At 39.7% G+C, this 27,266-nt stretch overlaps 1 protein-coding gene across 13 annotated transcripts in view; it reads left to right on the top strand.

Annotated features, from left to right (window-relative positions):
* Positions 1 to 27,266, top strand: part of CACNB2 (calcium voltage-gated channel auxiliary subunit beta 2) — a 401,610-nt gene that overhangs the window by 263,142 nt on the left and 111,202 nt on the right. For 12 of the 13 annotated variants that reach the window (XM_017962584.3, XM_017962582.3, XM_017962586.3 and 9 more), the window contains one exon: positions 700 to 819. In XM_017962584.3, coding sequence (XP_017818073.1) covers positions 700 to 819 — 120 coding nt within the window. Of the gene's footprint in view, positions 1 to 699; positions 820 to 17,008; positions 18,005 to 27,266 lie in introns of those variants that run through there. The other variant, XM_031652468.1, reaches the window with a different exon arrangement.

Genomic DNA, 27,266 nt, shown 5'->3' with positions numbered 1-27,266 from the left:
AAGCTAGGGAGATTCATCTCGTTTTTTGAGCTCCTTTCCCTGTGTTATGATTAATTGCCAGATGAGCTATCCCAGGCAGGTGTTTTCTGTAGACGGCTTTTTATTAAATCTAGGTAAAGGTATTTTAAAATGTGTTGCTGGAAGATGGAGTGAAGTTAGCTGCTAGTGTCTTACAGTTTTATCAGAGAAAACAGCAGGTGTATAAAAAGGTAAACAAGGATTCTTCAGATTAAAGTGGGAATCATGTCATGGTAGTGACATTTGGGAGAGTTCAAGTTGATAACTCAGACTTTCTTTCATGTTTTTGTTAGGCTTAATGTCTTTCTAGTTTTAAATACCTGCTTTAGCATGTAGATTGTTCTTGAAGCTATCCTTGAAACCCATCGTTGTCCTTCAGTTCTGCACTGCACCATCAAGCTGTTTAATTATAAAAGCAACTTGTTCTGGCTTCCAGGAAGGGTGGTTTTTTGGAATATAAAGCTTAGGAAGGAATGGCAACTCAGTAGACACAACTATTCTATTGAATGTCTGCAAATCAGAGCATGGTTTTCTAGATAGGTTGCTGCAAAATGAATTATTTTCTCCTCTTTTCAGGAACGTATAGCACAATCCGGGAAGCTAACTGCTGTGTCGATGAGACTTTTCCAATGCAAACATCATAGATTGAATCTACTTTAAAATGTACATTTTCCTCTCCAGGGTTCGGCAGACTCCTACACTAGCCGTCCATCCGATTCCGATGTATCTCTGGAGGAGGACCGGGAAGCAGTGCGCAGAGAAGCGGAGCGGCAGGCCCAGGCACAGTTGGAAAAAGCAAAGGTAAAATCATTTCCTTCCTGCCAAGATCTTTCTTTGCAAGTTGTGCTGTGCCCCTGATAGACCACCTGTGGAAGTTTCCCCTAAAGCTTGTTTGATCTATTAGAGCATTTCATCGTCGGGTTTTAGAAAGGTACAAGAAATGGAGCCTAGTTTCTTCCCTTAGTAGAAAAGGGAAGTGTGTTGTATAAGACTGGTCGTCTATGTTGTTTTATAATCCAAGCAACTCGTTTCTGTGGGTGGATGACTTATTTGGACACATACAAAAGGATCCCTGAATGTGCAAAGAGGAAAAACGGCACCTAATATCAACACATTTTACTTCATTTCCCCAGTAAATTATATCTGTTAAGAAAAAAAAAAAAAAAACAGACTGACTTCAAGCTATTGTTTATTTTCTTAGACTTGAACAGTTTTTCCCCTGAATTTTACTTCATAGGTGTTTTATATTAGTATCCTCTTACTTTCAAAATCGATTACATTATGCTTTTCAAAGAGCAACAGAGGATTTTATTGATTTTTGGAAGTTTCTTCTCTTAGAACATGTTCTTCTGCAGGATAAAGTGTGTATATATGGAGGGGAGACTGCAAAGCAGCTATGAAATAGATAGTTCCAGGATTTATCTCAGGTCTTGTCTCATTTAACTCATTGCAATGATTTGAATTCTTTTTCCCATGCTGTCCTTGGAATAGTGGCGATTTCTAAGGCATAGATTGTTCGAGTTGAAGGTAGCATGGTTTTTGGGATACTCAGTCGCTTCCCAATGAACCTATTTTAACATGGTTGTTGATTTTCCTTTGAAAAACTTGTTTTGAAAAAGGCTAAGTGCCTTGTTGATCGTGCTAGAAATACCAGGATAGCATTTCTGCTGGCTGCTTCATCTCGGAGATGAGTAGAATCTATGTGTGTTGCTATGGGAATTGTGGTTAGGAGATTCTGGTTTGAATGCATGGACAGCCCTTATGTAATGCATTATTCATGACCTCTAGCGCGGCTGCCATCCTAGTCTACTGAGGAACTGCCAGGAGACCTTGACTTCTAAAAAGCAGTACTTCTGTGTATCAGAATGATGTTCTTACCTCAACTGGCAGGGAAATTTTCTCCAGGACTGACAGTCTTCTCTGAAAGGCAGTTCATAAATAGCAGATGCAGGGAGGGTTTTGTGATGGTGGAAACTGGTAAAACTGGATGTGGCCCAGTTGCCAACAACGAATCTGCTCTACCAATGTTAGCCACTTAGAACATTGTGAAGTTGAAATGAAATAATGAAGAACATTAAATAATGTATGACAGTCAGCACTGTAGTTAATATAGGTTGCAGCTGAGAGTCTGAATTCTATATTCTATATTTTGCATTGTGTGTAAAGAAAAGTAAGAAAAAACTACAATTTGTATTCTGAAAATAAGATTGTTCTATTTGTGGCTAATTTATTCATGTAAGTTTCACATACCAAAATTGAACAGTTTCTCGGGCTCATGTCCCATCATGATACAGCCCAATAGACTGTAGGTTTGGTTCTCAATTGTTATCTAATTGGGGCATTTTTGTTCCTGACTCTGTGGCTACGTCATGAGTTAAATGACACTGCTGCAAAGACCTTTTAAAATATATTTCAACCAAGCATGGATCGAAATGTTGCTCCTAAATCAAACCAGGGTCATGTTACTTGTTCTACTGCCTAAAAAGTTGATAGTTAGGAATGATGTAGAAGACAAAAGAAAATGAAGAGACTTTAAAACAGAGGCAAAATAATTGAAAAACTATTTCCTGTGTTTAATGACAGATAGTTTATTTAATGGGTGAGATGGGAATGGTTAATGGGTACCAAAAAAAAAAAAAATAGAACGAATGAATAAAACCTATATGATAGCACAATAGGGTAACTAAAGTCAATAATAACTTAATTGTATATTTTTAAATAAAGAATGTAATTGGACTGTTTGTAGCTCACAGGATAAATGCTTCAGGGGATGGATACCACATTCTCCATGGTATGCTTATTTCATATTGCATGCCTGTATCAAACCATCTCATCTACCTCATAAATATATACATCTATGTACCCACAAACATTTTTTTTAAATAGTTTATATTTTTTCTTTAAAATTAGGTCAATATCTTAAACCTTTGATGTATTCAAATGACATACACGAGGGTAAGTGAGAATTTAAATGTGTCGGAAAAATACAAAGATGAGGATTGAATTTTCCTTTATATTAAAATCACGGTTTGGTAGGTCTGGTTTATTAATCCCAATATTCTTGAAGAAATAATGCAAAATAGGGATTGTAGAGTGCTAGCTCCCTCTATAAATTTTTACTTTTATCTATAAAAATAGCCTCATTCTTTGCCAAAATATCATTGTGCCTTCATGAAACCTTCAAAATGAAGCCTTAAAGTTTAAAAACATAACAATTCATGCTATTTAACTTTAAATAGTTAAAAACACTTTGCACAGCCATTTTGGAAGAATCAGACATTTTCTACATTTACTTTATAACCATCAAAGCATCTCTCAAACAGAAAGACTTTACAAGTCAGTGCTTTTACTCACCTTACAGATCACATGTAATAAATAAGTCTGTGCCGATGACCTTAGCAGACCTGGTCCTGTATAAATACAAACACATTATCCACTAATTGCCTAATAATACCTCTATGAAAGAATGTGATTAGCAAGAAGTGAGACTAGAGATACTGTCTTTTAAAATTTAAGTGACCTGCAAAAGGTTATATAACGAAGTACTCTGTGCTGTCAATAAACCTAATACTCTCCGCTACCACTTTGTTAAGGCTTTTCTTAATGACTAAACTCTGCAGTGAACAGATTAGATGTTAATTTTGAGGCCAATACATACCAACTGACATGACATTGTTTTTTAACGTGGTGTTTTCTGGTTCCCAATGTGTGTTTTGAAATTGTGCAGTTATGGCATACTTGGCAAATCCTGGTTTTTCAGTTTGTGCTCTCTGATATTACCTTAAAGACAAGTCATATATGAATCTAATTTATTCCCATGTTGATCTTCTCTTTGAAAACAACTTGATTGAGATATAATTCACCCATTTGAAGTGTATAATTCAATGGTTTTTAGTATGTTCAGAGGTGTTCAACCATCACTATAATCAGTTGTAGACCATTCTCATTGCCCCATACATTCCAAGCCTGTCAGCAGTCACTCTCCTTTTTCCCCAACCACCCCCGTCCCCAGGCCTAGAACCACTATTCAGCTTTTGTTTCTACAGATTCGTCTATTGTGGATATTGCATATAAATGGAATCTTACAATAGGTGGTCTTTTGTGAGTGGCTGCCTTTGGACATCTCGGTTGTTTCCACTGTTTAGGTATTGTGCATAATGCTAGTATGAACATTCCTGTATGTATTTTCTGTGTGTGTGGGCATATGTTTTCATTTCACATATGTATGTACTTTGGAGTGAAATTGCTGGGTCACCTGATCATCTCTTTTTAATTGAAATAATAATTTTCTTCTTTTCTCTTTTAATTCTCAAAAAACGCTGTCTTCTGCCCTATATGCAGAGACTCTTGAGTTGGGAAATCTGGATGTAGAAGGAATTGAAGCAGAAATAAGATAGATTCAGCCGGGCATGATGGCTCATGCCTGTAATCCCAGCACTTTGGGAGGCCGAGGCGAGTGGATCACCTGAGGTCAAGAGTTTGAGACCATCTTGGGCAACATGGTGAAACCCCATCTCTACTAAAAATATAAAAATTAGCTGGGTTTGTTGGCACATGCCTGTAATCCCAGCTACTTGGGAGGCTGAGGCAGTAGAATCACTTGACACTGGGAGGGAGAGGTTGCAGTGAGCTGAGATCTCTTGCTCTCACATGGGCAACAGAGCCAGACTCTGTCAAAAACAAACAAAAAACAAAAAAAGCAACGATGGACTCAATGTGATCTTCTTAGCCAAATAGAATAACCTTCAATCTTGAGTCCATTGTTCTTTTATCATTGAGTATCTCCTATATTAAAGAAAATGTGAGACCTAGTTGGTGAGTAGAAGGGACTGCAAGGCCAGAGCCACAAAGAAGAAATAGGCAGGTCTTTTGCATGTGAGAAGTTTCCATTGTTTCAGGAGAAAGTCGTGGTCATAAAAGGTGGAATACAATACATTGTGGGGAAGGGAGGGTTAGAGAGGTCTGTGAGCACCCAGGTTTAGGCTGCATCCTACTGGCAGGAACAGAAAATCCTTCTTTGAGGAGGTGGTGGCTTAAAAGTAGACCTCACAGTAGGGGTCCGTGTTCTGTTAGGAACCAGACTACACAGCAGGAGGTGAACAGCAGCATCCAGAAAGGAAGCTTCATCTATATTTACAGCCACTCCCCACTGCTCACATAACCACCTGAGCTCCACCTCCCATCAGATCAATGGCAGCATTAGATTCTCATAGGACCACAAACCCTTTTGTGAGCTGTGCATGAGAGGGATCGAGGTTGCGCACTCCTCATGAGAATCTAATGCCTGACGATCTGTCACTGTTTCCCATTGCCCCTAAATGGGACCATCTAGTTGCAGGAATACAAGCTCAGGGTCCCACGGATTCTACATGATGGTGAGTTGTAGAATTGTTTCATTATATTTTACAATGTAATAATAACAGAAATAAAATGCACAATCAATGTAATGTGCTTGAGTCATCCCGAAACCATCCCCAGACCCCAGTCCATGGAAAAACTGTTTTCCTTGGTGCCAAAAAGGTGGAGGAATGCTGCCTTACAGGATAGAGAGATTAAGTTTGGCTCTTGAAGTACAAAGGGGGATATGAAGAGAGAAATGCCTCCCAGGCCCTGGAATACAATGTATATAACAGTCAGTATAAGTAAAGGCTCCACGGCAAGAAAACATAGAGCCTTCCAGAGAAAGGTTAGTTTCTTGAGAAAATGTCTTTACTCTCTCTACCTTCACATTTAATTAACAAATTGGCTGTTATAGTATTCAAGAATGAAAAACATTTTTCTTCAGATTTGTGAAGGTTTACTTCATGGTCTTCTAAAGTCCAGCCCTGCTGTTCTGTCTTTCTTTATTTTTTTCTTTTTTTTTTTGCTCAGTGCAGCTCCACCTCCTGGGTTCAAGTGATTCTCGCACCTCAGCCTCCTGAGTAGCTAGCATTACAGGCACGTGCCACCACACCCAGATAATTTTTGTATTTTTACTAGAGACGGGGTTTCTACATGTTTCCCAGCCTGGTCTTAAAGTCCTGGCCTTAAGTGATCCACCTGCCTTGGCCTCCCAAAGTGCTAGGGTTATAGATGTGACCCACCATGCCCGGCCTGTTCTGTCTTTAAGTGTGATTTTTGGTTTTTAAAATTCTCTAATATTTTGAGAACTGTTCTTCCTTTGGTATTTTGACATTTTGACATGACATGCCTTGGTTTGTGCCTTTTTGTGTATTGTACTCGGCTTCTCATACATTCATTGTGAAGGGCTGATTAGTTCAGTTCTGGAAACCATCTTTTTTTTTTCCGGAATAATTTCTTCCCCTATATTTTCCTCTTTTCATTGGCTCTCTGGTTTGTGAGGTATTTGATTTGAGCCTCTCTGTAATCGTTTTTCTCCATCTTTTTGTTGTACCTGAATTTTTCCCAACTTCTAACCCATCTGCTAAAATTATATTTGTCAAAATGTCTAATTTCCAAGAGCTTTCTTCTTTTCTTCATTTATAGCTTCTTGTTTTTATTCCATAGCCATAATATTTTCTCTTATGTCTCTTAAGATACTAATTTTCTTGGAGTTTCCTGTACTGTCACTGTTTTTCAAGCTTTTTAAATATTTGATGTTACTTTTACATAATGGAGACTTTCTTCAAATGTTTGATTTTTAATGACTATATTTATTATTTCATTGGTATATTTGAAGTGAAAATAAACTGTAAGAAGCTGCAAAAGCATGCAACTTCATGAAGATTATGAATTGGAAGCACCTATTGTAGAGGGTTAAAACTGGGTTTTCCTGTGGGAAGTGCAAGGACTACCTACACAAAGGTCATCAGTGGAGAAATTATTGACTGCTATTTGGAATTTATACACCAACGAGAAGTTTTCAAATGAACTTAAGGAAACATTCACTATCCTGACTTGTTTTTTTTGTTTGTTTTGTTTTGAGATGGGGTCTCACTCTGTCACCCAGGCTGGAGTGCAATGGCACGATCTCAGTCCACTGCAGCCTCTGCCTCCCGGTGTCAAGCAGTTCTCCTGCCTCAGCCTCCTGAGTAGCAGGGAATACACGTGCGCACCACCGTGCCCGGCTAATTTTTGTATTTTTAGTAGAGACGGGGTTTCACCATGTTGGCCAGGCTGGTCTTGAACTCCTGACCTCAAGTGATCTGCCCACCTTGGCCTCCTGAAGTGCTAGGATTACAAGCATGAGCCACTGTGCCTGACCATACCCCCAACTTCTTAGCTAGGGAGTATAGGTGAGAAGACATGAGAAGATGTTGAAAATCTCTTACATATAGGTTTACAGAACACAAGCCTAAAATCAAGATGCTCAGGCAGTGCTGAAATTTGCTCTTGGGAGGAAATCCCAGTTTCACGATGTTTGAAAACATTCTTTCTCCTGCTGGATCACCTGTCATCAGATACAGACGGCCAAAACTGCAGAGTCTACAAGGTTCTTTAGGGATGATATTATGATGCAAATTTTTTCCTTGAAGGGAGGAGTATTTTTTCTTCAGTACTTGTTTTCTTCAGGTTTGTTTATTATTATTTTTTTTAAACAAGGTCTTACTCTGTTGCCCAGGCTGAAGTTGCAGTGGCTCACTGCATCCTCAAGCTCCTGGGCTCAAGCAATCCTCCCACCTCAGCCTCCAGAATAGCTGGGACCACAGGCATGCGCCACCATGCCTTGCTAACATTTTTTTAAAGTTTTATGTAATCCCAGTGCTTTGGGAGGCCGAGGTAGGTGGATCACCTGAGGTCAGGGGTTCAAGACCAGCCTGGCCAATGTGGTGAAACCCCGTCTCTACTAAAAATACAAAAAACAAATAGCTGGGTGTGGTGGTGTGCACTTATAATCCCAGCTACCCCGGACGCTGAGGCAGAAGAATCACTTGTACCTGGGAGGCAGAGGTTGCATTAAGCCGAGGTCATGCCATCGCACTCTAGCCTGGGCAACAAGAGTGAAACTCTATCTCCAGGAAAAAAAAAAAAAAAAATGTAGAGACAAGGTCTCCTTATGTTGCCCAGGCTGGTGTCGAACTGCTGGGCTCAAGTAATCCTCTTGCCTCGACCTCCTAAAGTGCTGGGATTACAGGTGCAAGCCACTATGCCCTGGAGTTCATTCAGTTTTGACCTATCAAACTTCTCTACTTTCAACAAGTCCGGCTTATCATTTATCTTGACTAAAAGAAAGCCTGAAGGCTTGAAGTTTCCGGAAAGGCCTTCAGCTGGGCTGAGACTCTGTCTGACTCTGGACAAGGTTCAAATGTTTAATTTTTGATCATCTATTCATAATTAAGAGGAAGACATTGTTAAGCTGATCGGAAGCGCTAAATGCAGTGGCAAAGCTTCTTGACAGGTCATCTCGTATAGGGTAATTGGGGAGGGACCGAAAAACTGGTGGGAGGGGGCACCATTATCTTTTAATCTGGCCAATGCCCCAGACAGGGCTCCCCCAGCCTCCTGTCTGGCTCTGTTGGACCGGTCACAGGCTTCTGGCAGTAGTCCAGGAAAAGGTGGCTAGAGTTTCATCACTTAGGATGGAGATCTTAAAATTATTTAATCCTCCTATGTTCAGTATGTCACTCGCCTTTACTCTCAGCTGTCCCTCTGATTGTCTGAAATCTCCCGGTCATCCTCTCCAGAGAATAAACCTTCGGTCTTCCGGAAGTGAGGGGAGAGAGAAAATGGATTCTGATAAGTCCAATGTCCAGTCAGTGCTATTTTCAGCCCCAGACATACTTCTTCCTTCAGAGGTGCCTGGAACCTCCAGTTCCTCCTCCTTGCCAGGGCCATGCAGCTGCAATCGGCTTTCTACTCCTTAGCCCTCCTGCCCGCCTCTTGCAGGTACTCTCATTCTAACTCTTTCTACTCTGCTAATTACTGCTTGTTCGTTGCGTTCTATATTCTCTGTTTCCACATACTCTCATCTGGTTTCCTGTCCTTTGTATCTGTGGGCTTATACTTTTTCTAAAAACATATTTTCAGGAGGAAGCATTAGTTCTGTTGACCGTGTTTCATTCCCAATAGTTTTCAATAAACATACTACAAAAAAGAAAAAATATTTCTCATCTTGCCTTAGTTCATAAATGCCTTACAGATTGAGAGAATTCCCCTAACTAGCCTTTGAAGAAGAAAGAAGAAACATGAACATCTTTATGTCCCATCAGCCTGAAGATAGTTTTTTTATTTCAAAAAAATATTAAACATGTTTTAAAAATATGTCTTACTGCGAACATTATGTGGGAGGTAGGAGAGAAATATACACGTATGTCTACAATGCATATATTCTTAAACCTACAAGATAGACTACTGGAGAATCCAAAGAATACATGGCAGGTGTGAAACTAGAGGGCTACTTACAGAGGAAAAGAAATGTGTTGGCCGGACGCGGTGGCTCATGCCTGTAATCCCAGCACTTTGGGAGGCCAAGGCAGGCGGATCACGAGGTCAGGAGTTTGAGACCAGCCTGGCCAACATGATGAAACCCCATCTCTACTAAAAATACAAAAATTAGCCAGGCGTGGTTGTGGGCACCTATAATCCCAACTACAGGGAGACTGAGGCAGGAGAATCACTGGAACCCAGGAGGCAGAGGTTGCAGTGAGCTGAGATCACACCACTGCACTCCAGCCTAGGTGACAGAGCAAGACTCCGTCTCAAAAAAAATTTTAAGATAAAATCCAGCAGCAATATCTTATGAAAAACACAAGCACAAAATATGTCACACATTCTTACGAAAAATATTTTAGGCTGAAATTATTTTCACAATGTACATTTTCATGCTTCTTGCATTAAAAAATTGTCAACTCTTTGCTCATAGCATATACCTTTCAAGTAGAGTTAGAAAACTGGCTGAATAGGTCTAATTTCTAGCAGCATTAGTTTGTGTATTGTTCAAATACACATTAGCTTAGATTGCGTTTTTCTACCTGTGATGAAGAAGAAATATGCAGAAGCCCGCTGTACCTGTGTTAGGCTTCTCTTCCCTGTTGACATATACTTATGACTGGGTAGGTAACAATCACACACATTGGTACTGCCATTCTTGTACTCACCTCTAATGTTAATTGATGATAATATTAATAATGACAACAGTAATAGCACTTAATGCCCAATTGCTGCTCATTATAGACAATTTGAAAGATACAAAAGGAAAAGGCAAAACTTGTATCTTTGAGCATTTTTTTTTTTTTTTTTGAGATAGAATCTCGCTCTGTTGCCCAAATTGGAGTGCAGTGGCACCACCATCTTGGCTCACTGCAACCTCTGCCTCCCAGGTTCAAGCAATTCTCCTGCCTCAGCCTCCGGAGTAGCTGGGATTGCAGGCCCCTGCCACCACGTGGGTTAATTTTTGTATTTTAAGTAGAGATGGGGTTTTATCATGTTGGCCAGGCTGTTCTCAAACTCCTGACCTCAAGTGATCTGCCCGCCTCGGCCTCCCAAAGTGCTAGAATTACAGGCATCAGTGACTGTGCCCAGCCTATTTAAGCATGTTGAAATTATTTGAGCAGTCATGACCATACAATACATACAGCATTGATGACTACACTGTTAGCAAAATCCTTACTCTCGAAGTTCTTGCTGCAAAATGAACAGATCTCAGCCTAGTGGTGTTAAGTCACCATTTTATTTAGGTTACAATTCTCTGCCACACATCCTTGGCCAGCTGTCTGGTGAGTTGGTGACCAGGTGACCTGGGATGGCTTGTTACATGTGTCTGGAGGCTGATAGCTGTCAGCATGGGTATCTGGTTCTCCTCCATATGGTTGTTCATCCTCCAACAGGCTGGCTAGGGTTCGCATGCTGGTCTCAGGGCTACTTCGTGAGAGAGCAAGCTCCAAGCGGGGTAATAATCACCTCTCCACTTGTGTCTTGTTTGCTAATGTCCCATTGGCCAAAGCAAGTCGCAGGGCTAAGCCTGGAGTCAAATGGGAATTACCAAGGGTGTGGATTCAGGTGGGATATGTTGCAACCACTTTCTGCAAACAACCTGCCACATTCATCTTTTTTCTTCCTTACCCCTTTGGAAGAAGAAATGTCTCCATGCCTTGTGAAATAAACAACACTGTCATCCCTTCTATCCTATTTTTTTTTTCCTTCTTTCTACTGCCAACCTTATCACCCCAGGCTTTATTCTCCTGCTCCAATTTCTTCCCTACTTACTCTTTAACACCATGAAACTGATTTCTGTCTCCATCTCTTTACTGAGGGTCTCTAGTGACTTCCTAATCACAAAGCCACTGACCTTTTATTAAGCCTTCCCTTAACATCTCCGCAAACCTCAATTTGTTTTTCTTCTCTGGTAAGTCACTTTTGTCCTGCAGGTGCTGGCTACACACAAAGTCCACTCCTACTACCACTCCGGTGGTTCCTGTTCAGTCCCTTCTGTTTCAGCTTTTTGTTCCCTCACCTGAAATGTGGAAGTCCATTCAACTAAATGCTCGGGCCTTGGCCTCCTGATGTTTGTTGCTTTAGGCATGTCATTGGTTTCCAGACTGAGCTCTGTAGAGCCCCAAGAGATCCATGGATTTTTCTGGAGTCACTGCAGAGGCTTGGGGATGCCCAGCCGGCTGTGGTCTGCGCATTGTATCCAGGATTCAGCCAGAACAGTGCTACTTTCACATGCTTTGTTTTGTTTTGTTTTGTTTTGACGTGGGGTTTTGCTCTTATTGGCCAGGCTAGATTGCAGTGGCATGATCTCAGATGACTGCAATTTCCGCTTCCTAGGTTCAGGTCATTCTCCTGCCTCAGCCTTCCAAGTAGCTGGGATTATAGGCACATGCCATCGCGCCCAGGTAATTTTTTGTATTTTTAGTAGAGATGGGGTTTCACCCTCTTGAACAGGCTGGTCTCAAACTCCTGTCCTCAGGTGATCCACCCACCTCAGCCTCCCAAAGTACTGGGATTACGGGCATAAGCCACTGTGCCCAACCACACGTATTTTATGTATTGGGACCTTTATGTGCATTTTCCTTTGAGTGAAGAGTTTCACCTCCAGAGCGAGCTTTAAACCACTGCCGTCTTCCCTTCTGCTCTGCCATCCTCCAGGCTTCAGCCGTCACTTGTAGTTGGTGCCTTTGGTCTTCGCCTCTCTCCTGAGTGCTTGGATCTCAGGTCCTCTTTTTGGATCTCTGTTGGTTCTGCCACCCACTTAAAATCGAGCTCCCAGTCTTTTCCTTTAAACCCTTTCTTCTCTGCATTTTCCATTTCCACTCACATTACCTCCATCCCTCCAAACCTGAAACCTTTGTTGAAGGGTCAGCAAATCTTTTCCTGTGAATTATCAGAAAGGAAATATTTTAGGGGCACGGGTCATGCAGTCTCTACTGCAACTACTCAGAAACCTGGATTTGGATTCCATCTCTGCCATGGACTGGCTGCCTGTCTTGTTGATAAATTACAGGTGAAGCTCAGTTTTGCCATTTGTAAAAGGACACTAACCTCTGTTTCACAGGATTCCAGTGATAATTGAGTAAGCTGTTACTTACAAAGCACAAGGTTCCTAGACCCGTCTTTCCCTACTCTGGCCCTTGTGATGGGCACAGGCAACTGGGACACACAGCGCCTGCCGTGGAGCAGTTCAGGGTGTAGTGAGGAATCTGAATGGGAAGTGACCAAACAAGTGTCTTTGCCTCCTCTATAGTTAGGTGTGGTCTTACACTATTTTACATGGTCACTATCAGCTTAGTTGTTTGCCACTTGGTGGTGAGTGCTGTAAGGTAGATTTCAGATGTCCAGGGACTGCAGACCTGCCTGGGATATGACTGGCATTCACACACTTGCTTGATCTCACAGCAGTTGCCGTGGCAAGTCAGGCTGCATCCCCATCCATCCCAGTGATGAAGGCACAGGCCTTGTCTTCTGTACTCTAACTTTGAGATGTGTTCTCTGCTTCTTAGTCACACGGGTGCAGATCTCTGTCTTAGTTATCAAGAGCAATTGAACTCTCTCTTGTTCTTCTCACATGGTCTTTCCTGAGTAATACCAAGTATTCGGGAATAAAATTACACCTTGCTGTCTGTTTATTTATGGTTATATTTATCTTGGCAATCTACCTGTTAAGCTAGTTTTAACTTTCTTATGGGTAACAATCACATGTTTTAAAAGGAACCTGATACTCTATCTGGTTCTGTGCTCTTTGACATGGATTTGTGGGTTTTATTAATGGAAGTTCTAGAAGGCTGAGATTTGCCCAGATTTAAAACTGTGTTCTTGTTCCAAAATCCTTGTAAGGTTGTAATGACTGTTTACTACTACCGTTTTGTTTGTTTGTTTGTTTTTGTTTTTTTTAAAGACAGAATCTCTGTCACCCAGGCTGGAGTGGAGCAGTGTGATCTCAGCTCACTGCAACCTCTGCCTCCCGAGTTCAAGCAATTCTCCTGCCTCAGCCTCCCAAGTTGCTAGGATTACAGGCGTGCACCACCATGCCCTGCTAATTTTTGTTATTTGTAGCAGAGATAGGGTTTCACCATGTTGGCCAGGCTGCTCTCATAGACTTCTGGCTATTTCAAAACCATACATGGATTAAGGAAGGATTATTATAAACTTTGCAGCTCAAGCTTATTTTTTTTTTTTATCTTAGAGCACGATAACTGAGTATCTTTGCTGTATCATTGTAAACACAGCTATAAGTATGCAATTCTTCCCTCCCTTTTTCTCCACCAGATATGAACAAGGAATGACATGAAGACTTTTATGCAGAGCTTAAAACAGTGAACCCTCTCTGTTCTTATGAGTTTTCGCCTGATCAATGGCCAAATAAAAGATGTTGAAAACTCTGGAAAAAAGTGGAATTTATTTAATTAGCAAACATTTGATGAGTGGTATTATGCTATTGAGCTAGGAGTTTAAGGAAGGGAAATTGAAGATGTTAGATGTGGTTTCTCCCTCAAAAAGCTTATGGTCTAATGGTCTTGCTAAAAATGTGTATCACTGAGTAATGTGGTAGCTATCAGACTTAAAGCACTGTAGGCTTGGCATGGTGGCTCATGCCTATAATCTCAGCACTTTCAAAGGCTGAGGTGGGAGAATAGCTTTAGGCCAGGAGTTTGAGATCAGCTTGGGCAATACAGTGAGACCTCATCTCTACAAAAAAGAAGAAAAATTAGTTAGGTATGGTGGTACATGCCTGTAGTTCCAGCTACTCAGAAGGCTGAGGCAGGAGGATTGCTTGAGCCCAGGAGTTAAAAGCCACAATAAGCTATAACTGCACCAATATACTCCAGCCTGGGTGAAAGAGCAATACCCTGTCTCTTAAAAAAAAAAAAAAAAAAAAGAAAAAAGAAAAAAAAAAAAAAAAAGAGCATCATGGGCCAAATGGCAAATGGGTGGACCCCAATATTGCTGGAGAAAGAAGTGCTGATGACCACAGAAGGGCACAAATAATATAAGCCCCCACTGTTAGTGACTGACCCTCTGGAGGAAGAGCCTACGTTAACCAGCAGTGTGATTGTCTCTAAAGTTAGCAAGGTGATTGCTAACTGTGGGGTCCAACAAAGGCTGTCATTTTAGTTTAATTTCATTTTAAATCTCAATTCACAATTTACTTAACGGCCCAAGCATTTTTTCATCTTCATAACCATTTGTAAGTGTACAATTGTTTTAAGTATTTCACATTGTTGTGCCACAGATCCCTAAAACCTTTTCATCTTGCAAATGTGAAACTCTACATCATCTGAACAACTCCTCATCCCCCCGCCCCCCACAGCCCCTGACAACTACCATGCTACAATATTTTTCCTTTTTTTATCTGCTCAAATTTATGGGTTAACTAAGACATTTTTTACAGGTATATAATGCATAGTAATCCAGTCATCCTACTCTGCTGTCAAACACTGAGTTGATTCCTTCCATCTTACTGTATGCTTGTACCCTTTAACCCACTTCTCTTCCTCTTCCCGGCACCCCCTTCTCACCCTTTTCAGCCTGTTATTTTTCTACTCTTTATCTCCATGTGTTCAGTATTTGTCCCTCTGTGACTGGCTTAGCATGATCTCCTCAAGATTCATCTGTGTTGTCCCATGTGACAGAATTTCCATCTTTTTTTTAAGGCCGAGTAATATTCCATTACATGTATAGACCACATTTCTTTATCCATTTATCTGCCAATGGATATGTGGGCTGCTTCCACCTCTTGGCTACTGTGAATAATGCCGTAAAGTTTTGTCTGCTTGTTTGTTTTTTGAGACAAAGTCTCACTCTGTCACCCAGGCTGGAGTGCAGTGGCTACAGTCTCAGCTCACTGCAACCTCCACCTCCTGGGTTCAAACGATTCTTCTGTCTCAGCCTCTTGAGTAACTGGGACTACAGGTGTGCGCCATCATGGTCAGCTAATTTTTTTTTAGTAGAGACGGGGTTTTGCCATATTGGCCAGGGTGGTCTTGAACCCCTGACCTCAGGTGATCCAGCAGCAACAGCCTCGCAAAGTTTTTTTTAAATCTTGAATTTTTTTTCAATGAGCCTGTGAAGGTGGACCATCAGCAAGTGGGAACTATAGCGTATGTTTCACAGTGGCTCAGTGTTTAACTTCCCATTGCATTGTTTTGCTTGGTCCTTACAAGTACTAAGTGAGGAAGGGAAAGCAGATATAGTTACCCCATTTTATGGGTGAGCAAACTGATGGTGGATATTGAAGGAACTTGCCCAAGATCACTGAGCTCATAAGTGGCAGAATTAGGGCAAGGACCCAGGCTTCTGTCTCAAAGGCTTTTTTTTTTTTTTTTTTTTTTAAATGTTCTTTCACCTCATCAAGGAGCCGCTTTTAGAAAGACACAGGCTTATGAAAGCAGAAAGTGCATTTAAAAAAAAAAAAAAAAAGGCACCAGCTGAGAATACATTAATGTTTCCTCTTTGTTTCATGGTCTAGAGAGATTAAGGAAATAAAAGCTTTTTTTTCCTCTTTAACTATAAAAGCAAAAATAAAGCAGGGCAGCTATTAAGACAATTTTAAAAGTATAAACACCATCGTGCAACTTTTTTTGCTATTGAGTCTGGATAGAGTTTACAAGCAAAAAACTCACCTTTTGTCCTGCTTGTTAAAGTTTAGTTTATCGTCATAACACCACTGATGTGAAACAAGTCCATTTTTACACTTCAACGTTATTTGAACAAAAATCTTGAGCTAAAAATTATTATTATTATTATTATTTTGAGATGAAGTTTCGCTCTTGTTGCCCAGGCTGGAGTGCAGTCACACGATTTTGACTCACTGCATCCTCTGCCTCCTGGGTTCAAGCAATTCTCCTGCCTCAGCCTCCCTAGTAGCTGGGATTACAGGCACACACCACCACACCTGGCTAATTTTTGTATTTTTAGTAGAGACAGGTTTCACCATGTTGGCCAGGCTGATTTCAAACTCCTGACCTCAGGTGATCCACCTGCCTCGGCCTCCCAAAGTGGAGATAAAAATTCTTGAATTTAATATGTTGTTAAAGGAAGACCTTCCAGGATGTCTGTGTATACCCTTTTCGTGGTTAAATGGAGATACAAATGGAACGTACTTAAAACTATTCAAATATGCCTTTTCCTTTAGAGAAGTGGAAAAATAATCAAACATATAGGAAACAGATTGAAGAATGCTGAAGAAACAAAATTTAAATAGAGCAAGGAAGAAAATTGAAGTTACCATAAAACGATTTAAAAAAAAAGATTTTATTAAGTGTTGCCTATTCCTAAGGGGAAAAAAATGAACTAAAAATTAAAGCAGCCAAAAATATAAAGTTAGATGTAACAATTGACTAGAGAAAGATGAGGACGAGTTATACAGGAAGATTAGGAGACTGCTGTAGTGCAGGAGTGCAAGGTTGTGGTTTTTTGTTTGTTTTTGAGATGGAGTTTCACTCTGTCTCTAGCCTGGAGTGCGGTGGCACCATCTTGGCTCACTGCAACCTCCGCCTCCCAGGTTCAGGCGAGTCTCCTGCCTCAGCCTCCCTGAGTAGCTGGGACTACAGGTGCTCGCCACTACGCTCAGCAATTTTTATGTTTTTAGTAGAGACTGGATTTCAGCATATTAGCCAGGATGAGCTCATGATTCGCCCACCTTACTAGACCCTATTTGTAAGAAAGGAAAATGAATCACATAATCTGCTGTCAGTTGTTTATTCTGATTTCCTGCTAAAAATTATTTTGACTGATATTTGCAGGATTAACACCTGTGAAAGCAAACTAAATATGGCCTGAGAAGGACTCCATACTTCTACAGTTGAGTCCTCTTGGACGAACTGTAACCTAGCTCAATAGGCAGATAAGATTGAAAACCTAACTTGGAAGTATGTGCCTGTAACAGTAACTGAGTCTTGGCCACTGCCAGCGGCCACACTTCAACCACTCAGATTGCTGAGTGTTCAAACTGTGTTCAAATAAGACAAATGCCAATATGTAACCAATCCAGCTATTTCTGTAGCTCGCTGCGAATTTCTGTATGTCACTCCTCTCTTTTTTGGTCTGTAAATTTGTTCTGACCACAGGGCATCCCTGCAGTCTGTCTCAATCTGCTGATTCTGGCGGCTGCCCGATTTGCGAATTGTTCACTGCTCAGTTAAACTCCTTTACATGTAATTTGGTTGAAGTTTTTTTTAACACACTCATTGCTTTAAAAAAAAAATGGGGGTCAATTCTTGAATGTTTGAGACCAGTATCATGGTCTCATCCTGCCCTCCCTAGACTGGACAGGAAGTGAATTCAACAGGAAGTAGGTAAAATGTAAACTCTGATCTTGTCTTTGGCTTTCTTGTTTCATTCCCTGGATTTTTAAACAACCAACTATCCCTTTGTCTTCTTAGAAAACTATAGTCATCCCTGAATGAAATATTTATTGGACCAGTTGTAACCTTACATTTGAGTCAACCTACATTCCTTACGGATGAGAGTTAAGTTACAAGATCCTTTATGAGGCAACCCAGTGACACCCATCCCCAGGCAGAATTAAAGGAGATCTTTGGCTGTGACAAACTAAAGCCCTTTGGCTACGACAGAACAAGGAAAGTTACCATGGTTGAACTAGATGGTAAGAACTACTTGCTTCTCCTCTGAGCATGCTGTGACGTGCTTAATTCCATGAGTTTAAGTAGTCTGAGGACTCAATAGATCACATAGTGGATACGCAAAATGGAGTATAGAAATCCTTTAGTAAGTAAAAATCTCCACGTGGTATATTCAGCACACTTGCATGGATCCCCGACATTGTGGTGTATGTTAGGCTAAGAGATAGAAAATGAAATAGTAACTGTATTATAATGTACACGACCATTCTCTTCAACTCTTTAAAATGAGAGAGAGAGAAGGTGACACAGAACCCTAGGTCACGCAGCTATGATTGGACTAAGGTTATGAACTAGTGTCCATTTTACCACATGGTCCACCTACTGAGTTGGAGTTTCAGGGGTGGTAGTTGAGTCAGGACCCTCTTATTCAAATGATCAAAAGTCCGATAAAGGTGTCTCTGGAAAAGAGGTCTTGTCCAGACCCCAAGAGCGGGTTCTTGAATCTCACATGGGAAAGAATTCAGGGAAAGTCACAGAATATATTTAAAACAATTTATTAGCAATTGCTCTATTACAGAGTAGAGCAGCCTCAGAAAGCAAGAGGAGGAATGTCCCTACCTTAAATGGAATGCTGGCTTATATGGGTTATTAACGTTAAGAATAGTGAACTTCATTACAAAAGCTCGTGATCAGCTGTGACAGGCTGTTAGTATTGTTATTTTCCTATGTTACTATTTATTTCAGCAAGAGTTTAGGAGTGTACTACTATCTTTAAAGCAAAACTTCTATTAAACTAAGACTGCTTTTTGTTCTTAAAATGTCAGGACATTTCTATAAGTTCTAGGTTTTTATTTAGTTAGCATCATTAATTCGTTCCCTCAACTGTAAGTATCTTATGACCAGGAGTGCCCAACCCCCTGGTAATGTAACCCAGCCAGTTTGGCCTTATCTGGCCTTTGTTCAAGATGGAGTCACTCTGGTTAGGATACCTTTGACCAAAGGACATATCCAAAACTTGAATGTTTTGTCTCAGCCTAATACACTGATGAATGTATACTCCAGCATTAATCTTTTGTTATGAAACCAAGACCTATTCTTTAAGTAGGAGTCTGTGTATTAGTCTGGGTTCTCCAGAGAAGCAGACCTAATAGGAGATACACACACACACACACACACACACACACAGAGAGAGAGAGAGAGAGAGAGAAGTATATGGAGATTTATTATAAGGAATTGGTGCACATGATTATGGAAGCTAAAAAGTTCCACGATCTGATCTGCCAACTGTATTTTTGGGGACCCAGGAAGGCTGATGGTATAATTCCCACTCCAAGAGCAGGAAAAAGACTGACAGATGTCTCAGCACAAGCAGGCAGGCAGCAAGAAAACGGGTGAATTCCTCCTTCTTCCACCTTGTATTCTATTCAAGCCCCCAGCAGATTGGATCAAGCTCATCCACATTGGAGAAGGCACTCAACTTACTAAATCCACCAGTTCAAATGCTCATCTCACCCCAAACACCCTCACAGACATATCCAGAAATACGTTTAAATTTTTGCACCCTGTAGTGCAATCAAGTTGACACATAAAATTAGCCATCACAGTCTGCTAATTGAAGTTTCTACTCTACTTATATGACCATCTTCAGTCTAGAATTTAGTTAGACATTCATTTGAGTTTGACCGTTATCCATAGGAATTTGGGTTCCAGGAAATACAAGAAGAACTGAAAAGAATTTTTTTTTTAATTTAAACCATAGTCGTGTTTATGCCTCAAAATAATACTTTAACTTTTTTCCTAAATATTCTAGAAATTAAAGTTTACCAATCAACCATTTGTTATTAATATTATACTTTTGATGAATGACTTGATAAAATACAAAACAAGGAAATGTATTTTTTAAGAGAGGAATTTGAAGAATTTTTCCCCTAAAAATTCATATGTATATAAAATATCTTGATCTTAGTAAAGGTCCATTTGCCCTTGTTAACTCTGGTCCAAGAAAACTATCAATTCGAGTTAGAAAAACAGTTAATCATCTTAACCTTGAAATTTTTCTTTTAATTTCTCTGAAATACACATATTTTATTTGTTTCATTGGCTGAAAAATGTTCATAGTAGTATTACCAGTATGTGTTTGTTTGTTTGTTTTTTGTTTTTTTGTTTTTTTTGAGACAAAATTTCACTCTTCTTGCCCAGGCTGGAGTACAATGGTGCAATCTCGGCCCACCGCAACCTCTGTCTCCCAGTTTCAAGTGATTCTCCTGCCTCAGCCTCCCGAGTAGTTGGGATTACAGGAATGCACCACCATGCCCAGCTAATTTTTTGTATTTTTTAGTAGAGACGGGGTTTCTCCATGTTGGACAGGCTGGTCTCCAACTCCCGACCTCAGGTGATCTGCCTGCCTCGGCCTCCCAAAATGCTGGGATTACAGGCCTGAGCCAACACGCCTGGCTCAGTATGGTATTTTTAAAAGGTTTTTTAAGTGGTTATTTTTTTCTGACTCATGAATATTTTTGAATATATGATAAAAATCTGTGAGCCCTCTCCAAAAAATAGCTTCTATATAAACAGCTTGGTTTATGTTTCCAGGGTCTCCACAGACCTCGGAAACAAACCCATATACCCTAAGGGTATACAAAGTACAAGAATCTCTTGTTAATAAGCCCAACCTTTATCCTTTTAGAGTGGCTGATGCTTGAAGAACTATGGAACGTTGGGGTGTATTTCTTTGCTCTCAGATACTTGCAAAGATTACCACATAAATTCTTAGAGTTCTGGGTTTAGCTATAGTGTTTAGTCTAGTGTCGAAGCAGAGGTTGGGCAAATATACACTACTCTAAATACTTTCTTGTGCTATAGCTGTTAAGCATGTTCTAGTTTAAACAGTTGTCAGTGATTAGCGATTTTGACGTTCTGTTTTAAGATTTTGTAATGGTCTAGACGAACATGAACAAAACCAAAAGAATCGTCTCAAGTTTAGCAGATAGTAGGAGCTAATCTTTTCTGTGGTTTGGTTTGGTCACCTGCATTAGGTTGGTTTACTAGTCTGTGACTTTCTGAGTTGCTTTATCTCGTGTTAACGTCTATCAGATACAATCTCCATATTGATTTCTGTTTATTCTTGCCTGGGTGATCTATTCCATTCGGATAACTAGAACACTCAGTAGCTCTCTGGAGGGACTTCTACCTGTAGATTACAGAAGGGTAAGGCTGTCTGATGCCCAGTTGTCCTTTTTCCCTGGATTAAAAAGAAACCTTTTGCCATCTTTCTGGCTTCTTAGGAAAATAAATGATATATGAAACGTTTGCAGCAGCAAGACTCTTTCCTGCTGAAAGGTTTAAGATTCCATGGATACATTTTCTGTTCTAGCATGCTCTTGCTCTTTCTCATCAACTTTCCGTCTCTCCTCACTCATCACTTCCCACCCCAAATATCTTGTTTGTGCATTCCTCTTACAGCCTGTTTCAGAGCGTATTGGGTTATTTGTTTCTCTCACCAAACATGTACAATTTGGTGTAACTGGGACTGAGGAGTGGCCTGTTGACACTTAAAAAAAATTTTTTTTAAGACGGAATTTCACTCTTGTCGCCCAGGCTATAGTACGAGTGCAATGGCAAGATCTCAGCTCACTGCAACCTCCACCTCCCACGTTCAAGCGATTCCCCTGCTTCAGCCTCCCAAGCAGCTGGGATTACAGGCATGCGACACCACACCCAGCTAATTTTGTATTTTTAGTAGAGATGGGGTTTCACCATGTTGGTCAGGCTGGTCTCGAACTCCTGACCTCAGGTGATCCACCCACCTTGGCTTCCCAAAGTGCTGGGATTATAGGCATGAGCCTTCCCGCCTGGCCAACACTTACAATTTAATTTCTTTGTAGAGGCATAATAAATGTGTGTGGACTGAGTGAATCACATGATCTGAGTGATAGGAAATGTGTGAATGGAATCCTAAATGTTTGGAGATCATCATATTTTGCCATCTTTATCTTGTATCTTACCTGTTTTATGAAGTTATGTCTTGTTTTCACAATTACATGTGACCTCAGTGGGGAATCAGGATTGTCAATTATGTCTCCATTCCCAGTGTAGTGAGTGATACGTAGAATTGACTTTTGGTTGCCTTAGTACACTCTTTAGTGAAAAGTAATGATCAAATAGTTTGGGGTGGAGGTAACATGAAGAGATGTTTTTAGAAAACTTTCTGTTAGTGCAGTACGATACCAAGGCATGGGTTGGAGGAAGATATAGTAGGAGGCGGTCTCTGCCAGCAGAAAGAACTCCCCCTCTAGGAAGCCAAGTTCCTGACTAGCAGTTGCCAAGGCTTTCTGTGTCCTGCCATAAGCAACGGTCCGTTGAAGCCCAGTTCCCGCAAAGCTGTTCTGTTATATAAAGATGAAATTATAAATACACTGGGGTATCTTTCAAGTAAAATTAACTCTGTATATTAAAATGCACATTATATGCATTCCACAAGCAAATGTCCTGAATTCTTGGTCCATGTGAAGTTTGATTATTGCAATTTTGGAAATAATTAGGGATATATTATACTATATATATAGGGATATGTTATATATAGGGATATATTATACTATACTTATATGAAATATACAGTAACATGAAGGACTCAAGCATCAGACATAAAAATGTCTAATGTTCCCCTCCATGTGCAGACTATTGGATTATTCCATTTGCTTTTGTAATATGGGAATACGGCTGAAGAAAATAATGCAATGACATAACCTCATGATTACCGGAAAGAGTTTTTTCTCTTATTTACCAATAAATCTGCCATCATTGGAGATCAATATGTAATAACATTTTTCTGCAGGTGTTGACTATAAATATATTCCTATATAATAAAAATTTATTGAAAGTAGGATGTCATCTTCTCAATTTTTTTGAAAAATTAAATAATATATGTGTATTTATTATAGTGAAATAATAAAAACTCATGTACCTACCCCCACAATTACAGATAGAGAGTGTCACTAATAGCTTTGAAGGCTCTCATGTTATCCTTCCCCAACCTACCCTGATTCAGAGCAGAGATGCCCCAAAGTGGAGCTTAGCCCACTGAGTTCTTGGATTTGCCCAGGAAAGAATTCAAGGACAAGCCAGAGGGAGAGGAAAACAGCTTTACTGAAGAAGCAGTGTTACAGCTCCTTTGCTGCCCCTGCACAGCAAGGCTACCCCGTAGGCAGAGAGTAACAGTTGAGGGGAGTTTTGCAGTCGTATTTATACCCACTTTTAATTGCATGCAGATTAAAGGGCTGCTCCTGCAGAAATCTTTAAGGGAGAAGTAGTAATTATTGGGTCATTGCCATGGAAAGGGGTGGTAACGCCTGGGTGTTGCCATGGCAATGGTAAATTGACGTGGCACACTGGTGGGCGTGTCTGATTGAAAGCTGCTTTCACCTGGGCCCTGTTTTAACTAGTCCTCAATCTGGTAGGGTGTCCGAGACCCACCTCCTACCTCAACCCCCTCTATCAGAGTTTATCATTATGCTGAATGTGGTGTCTCCCACTCCCTTCCTGTTCATTATATTACGTCTTACCACTTATATTTATTTTCTACATGACATACTGCTTAGTTTTTCTGTGTTCAAACCATTATTTAAGTAGAATAATCAAGGTATTCTTTTGAGACTGCTTTTTTGGTTCAACATTGAATGTGTAAAATTCATTCTTGTTGATTTGTGTCACCGTAATTTCTCTTTACCAATATGTGGTCTTCCAGCAGGGGATGTGGCACAGTCTATCTGTTCTCTGTCCATGGGCATTTGAGGTACTGCAAATAATCCCACTCTGGAAGCATTTATCCGTGTCTCCTGACGCATGTGTGCAAGAGTTTCTCTTGGATATAGTAATTAGCAGTGGAATTGTGGGTTGATAAAGTATGTGTATCTTTACCTTTACTGGGCAGTTTTTAAAGTGGTTGCCTTCATTTACACTCATACTATCACAGTAGGAGAGTTTTCATTTCACCATTTCTTACACTGAATGCTTTTCACATATTAACCTTTTGTTTTCTTCTGTGAAATGACAGTGCATGGCTTTGGACTATTTTTTAATTATTAAATTGTATTTTTCTACAAATGTACAACAGGACTTTCTATATTTTGTACGTCATTATTTTTGTTGGTTATTCATATTGCTGAAAGGGTTTCATTTGTAGCTGCTCTTCTCATATTTATATAGCATTCTTAATACCAATCAAGTCCAATGTATCTGTCTTTTCGGTCGTTATTTGCGCTTTTGGGCTATTGTTTAAGAAATTCTTTCCTGGCCAGGCGTGGTGCTCATTCCTGTAATCCCAATGCTTTGGGAGGCCATGGCAGGAGGACTGCTTGAGCCTAGGAATTTGAAACGAGCCCGGACAATGTAGCAATACTTTGTTACTACAAATAATTGAAATATTAGCTGGCCATGGTGACAGACACCTGTGGTCCCAGCTACTTGGGAGGCTGAGTTGGGGGAGTTGCTTGAGCCCAGGAAGTCAAGGCTGCAGTGAGCCGACACCAGGCCACTGCACTCCAGCCTAGACAACAGAGCAAGACCATGTCTCAAAACAAAACAAAAAGCAAAAAGGAAATTCTTTCCTACCTTAGCCTCAGAAAGAGTTCTTCTATCTTTATTTCTAATAGTTTTAAAATTTCATCTTTCATCTTTAATTCCTAGATCTTTCTGGAACTGGCTTTTGTATATGGAGTGAGGTAGGAATCTGATTTCATGTAGGATACCTGTTTGTTCCAGAGCTATTTTTTGAATAACTTGTTATCTCCCCTTGGTCTGAAATGCCTGCTTAGTCATAAGTCAATTTTCCACATATAAGTAGGTCTGTATCTGGGCTGCTATTCCTGTTTCAATGCCATACTACCTAAATTTCTATAGTTTTAAAATAAATATTGATACAGTTTGGACATATCAACCCACCATATTCTTCCGGATTGAACTGACTATCCTTGGACCTTTCTCTTCCATGTAAATTGTATATACCATGTATGAGGTCCAACAAAAAAAGAAAAAGAAAAAACAAACATACCCCGCTGACAGTTTGTTTGGGGTTGCATTTAAGTCTGTAAAGCACCTTGGAGGAAAATGCCTTTGTTATAATATTGAGTCATCTTATCCATAAGTAGGAACTATCTCTCCATTAATTTAGCTCTTGAATGTCTTAGAATATTTTCTATAAAGGTCATAGTTATGTTTTTTAGATTTGTTTCTCGATATCTTAATTTCTTAGCTACTACAGTCTCTCTCTCTTACCTTTCTTTCCCTCTCAAGTTACAGTTTCTGTTGGCTAATATAGAGAAATTCAGCTGTTTTTGTCTGAAAAGCTTTGTATTTATCTGTCTTTCTAAACTCATTAAATGCTTATGAATTTTCTGTAGATTCTTGGGTTTTCTATCAGACATAGATAGGACAGTCATAGCACGTGAGTAATGAAAATTCTGTTTCTGGTTGGGTACAGTGTCTCACACCTGTAATTCTAGCAATTTTGGAGGCCAAGGTGGGAGTATCACTTGAGGCCAGGAGTTCAAGCCTAGCCTGGGCAACATGGTGAGAATCTGTCTGTAAAAAAATAAAAAATAAATTAAAAAATAAAATTCTGTTTCTTCCACTCCAATCCTTTTAACTTTTCAATTATTTTTCATCTTACTATACTGGCTAGACTCTTCACTGCAACATTAGGTTATTCTTGTCTTAGTGATACTCTTTAAAAGCATGTATTTGATTTGGGTTTTCTGTAGAGGTACTTTATCCTGTTAAGGAAATTTTCTTCTATTTCTAGTTTGCTGGGTTTTTTAAAAAAAATTATGAATTGATACTGAATTTTATCAAATGTTCCTTTTCTACATCTTTTTTTTTTTCTCTTTTTTTTTCTTTTTTTTGAGACCGAGTTTTGCACTTGTTGCCCAGGCTGGAGTGCAATGGCACAATCTTGGCTCACGGCAACCTCCACCTCCCAGCTTCAAGCGATTCTCCTGCCTCAGCCTCCCTAGTAGCTGGGATTACAGGCATGCGCCACCATGCCCGGCTAATTTTGTATTTTTAGCAGAGACAGGGTTTCTCTAGGTTGTTCAGGCTGGTCTCAAACTCCTGACCTCAGGTGATCTGCCCGCATCCCTTTTCTACATCTTTAAAGATGATCATATGATTTTTTTTGTTGAATTTCTTATTGCAGCAAATTCTATTAATAGATTTTCTACATGGAACTGTTTAATTGGATAAACAACATTTTCATGATGTTTTTAACATCACCTTTTTTAACATGTCACTGGATTTGACTCTTGAAGATTTTGAGAGGACGGTGGGGGTCTTACTGTATGTATGATCATGAAGGAAACTGGCCTCTACTTTTCCTTTCCTATCCTTTCATCAAGCTGTTTGACACTGAAGCTACTGTCATGAAGTTTTTGTATGTTTCTTTGTTTTGATCTCTCTTCTCGGGAAGAGTTTGTTATGTTCTGATTATGGATTCCATGAGTATTTTCTATAACTCATTGGGAAAATTCCTAAACATGCTGCGTTTTTTGTACTTTGGGAAGATTTAACTATTGATTCAAATTGTTTAACAGAACGCTTTAGGGTTTTCACTCTCTTCTCATGCCAGTTTGGGCATTATAGCTTCCTAGTTCTTTTTCTATTTCATCTAGATTTTCGGAATTTTAGGCATGAATTTATTATCTCATTTTCTTAGGAATCTATGCGGTATCTACAGTTACATCTTTTCCTTCTCTCAATTTTTACTTGATAAATCTCACTAGATATTTTTGAATAATATTTTCAGAGAATAAAATGTAGTTTATAATTCTATTTTCTATTTCATTAACTTCTTTTTAAATTTGATTCTAATTTCTTTTTCATTTAAGTCAGGTACTTAGCTCATTATTTCTCAAAGTCTCTTTTGTTAATCACACGAGCTATTTACGTTTCTTTTTGAGAACCTGGTTTTCTGTATCTCACAAAAGTTCATATGTAGTATTTCATTATTATTCAGTTCTAAGTATTTTCTATTTTCATTTTGTTTTTTTATTGGGATGGTGAGTTATTTATAAGTGTGCTAATTTCCAAAGGTATGTAGGTGATCCTACTGTTGTTTCTGTCCCTGATTTCAGGTTTGTTGATTTCAAATGGGAGATAGCTCTTTTTTTTTTTTTTTTTTTTTTTTTAGTTTAGTGGGACAATATTTATCTTTTTAAAATGTAGCATTTACTCATCTTACTTTGGTTGTGATTACACATTTGCGCTTAGTTTGCACTACAAACTTATTTTGTC

The sequence above is a fragment of the Papio anubis genome, chromosome 11 (genome assembly GCF_008728515.1).
Source record: "Papio anubis isolate 15944 chromosome 11, Panubis1.0, whole genome shotgun sequence".
In the NCBI taxonomy this organism is placed as follows: domain Eukaryota; kingdom Metazoa; phylum Chordata; class Mammalia; order Primates; family Cercopithecidae; genus Papio; species Papio anubis.
Note: the sequence above shows the minus strand (reverse complement) of the source record. Positions and strands in the feature narration are given on the sequence as shown.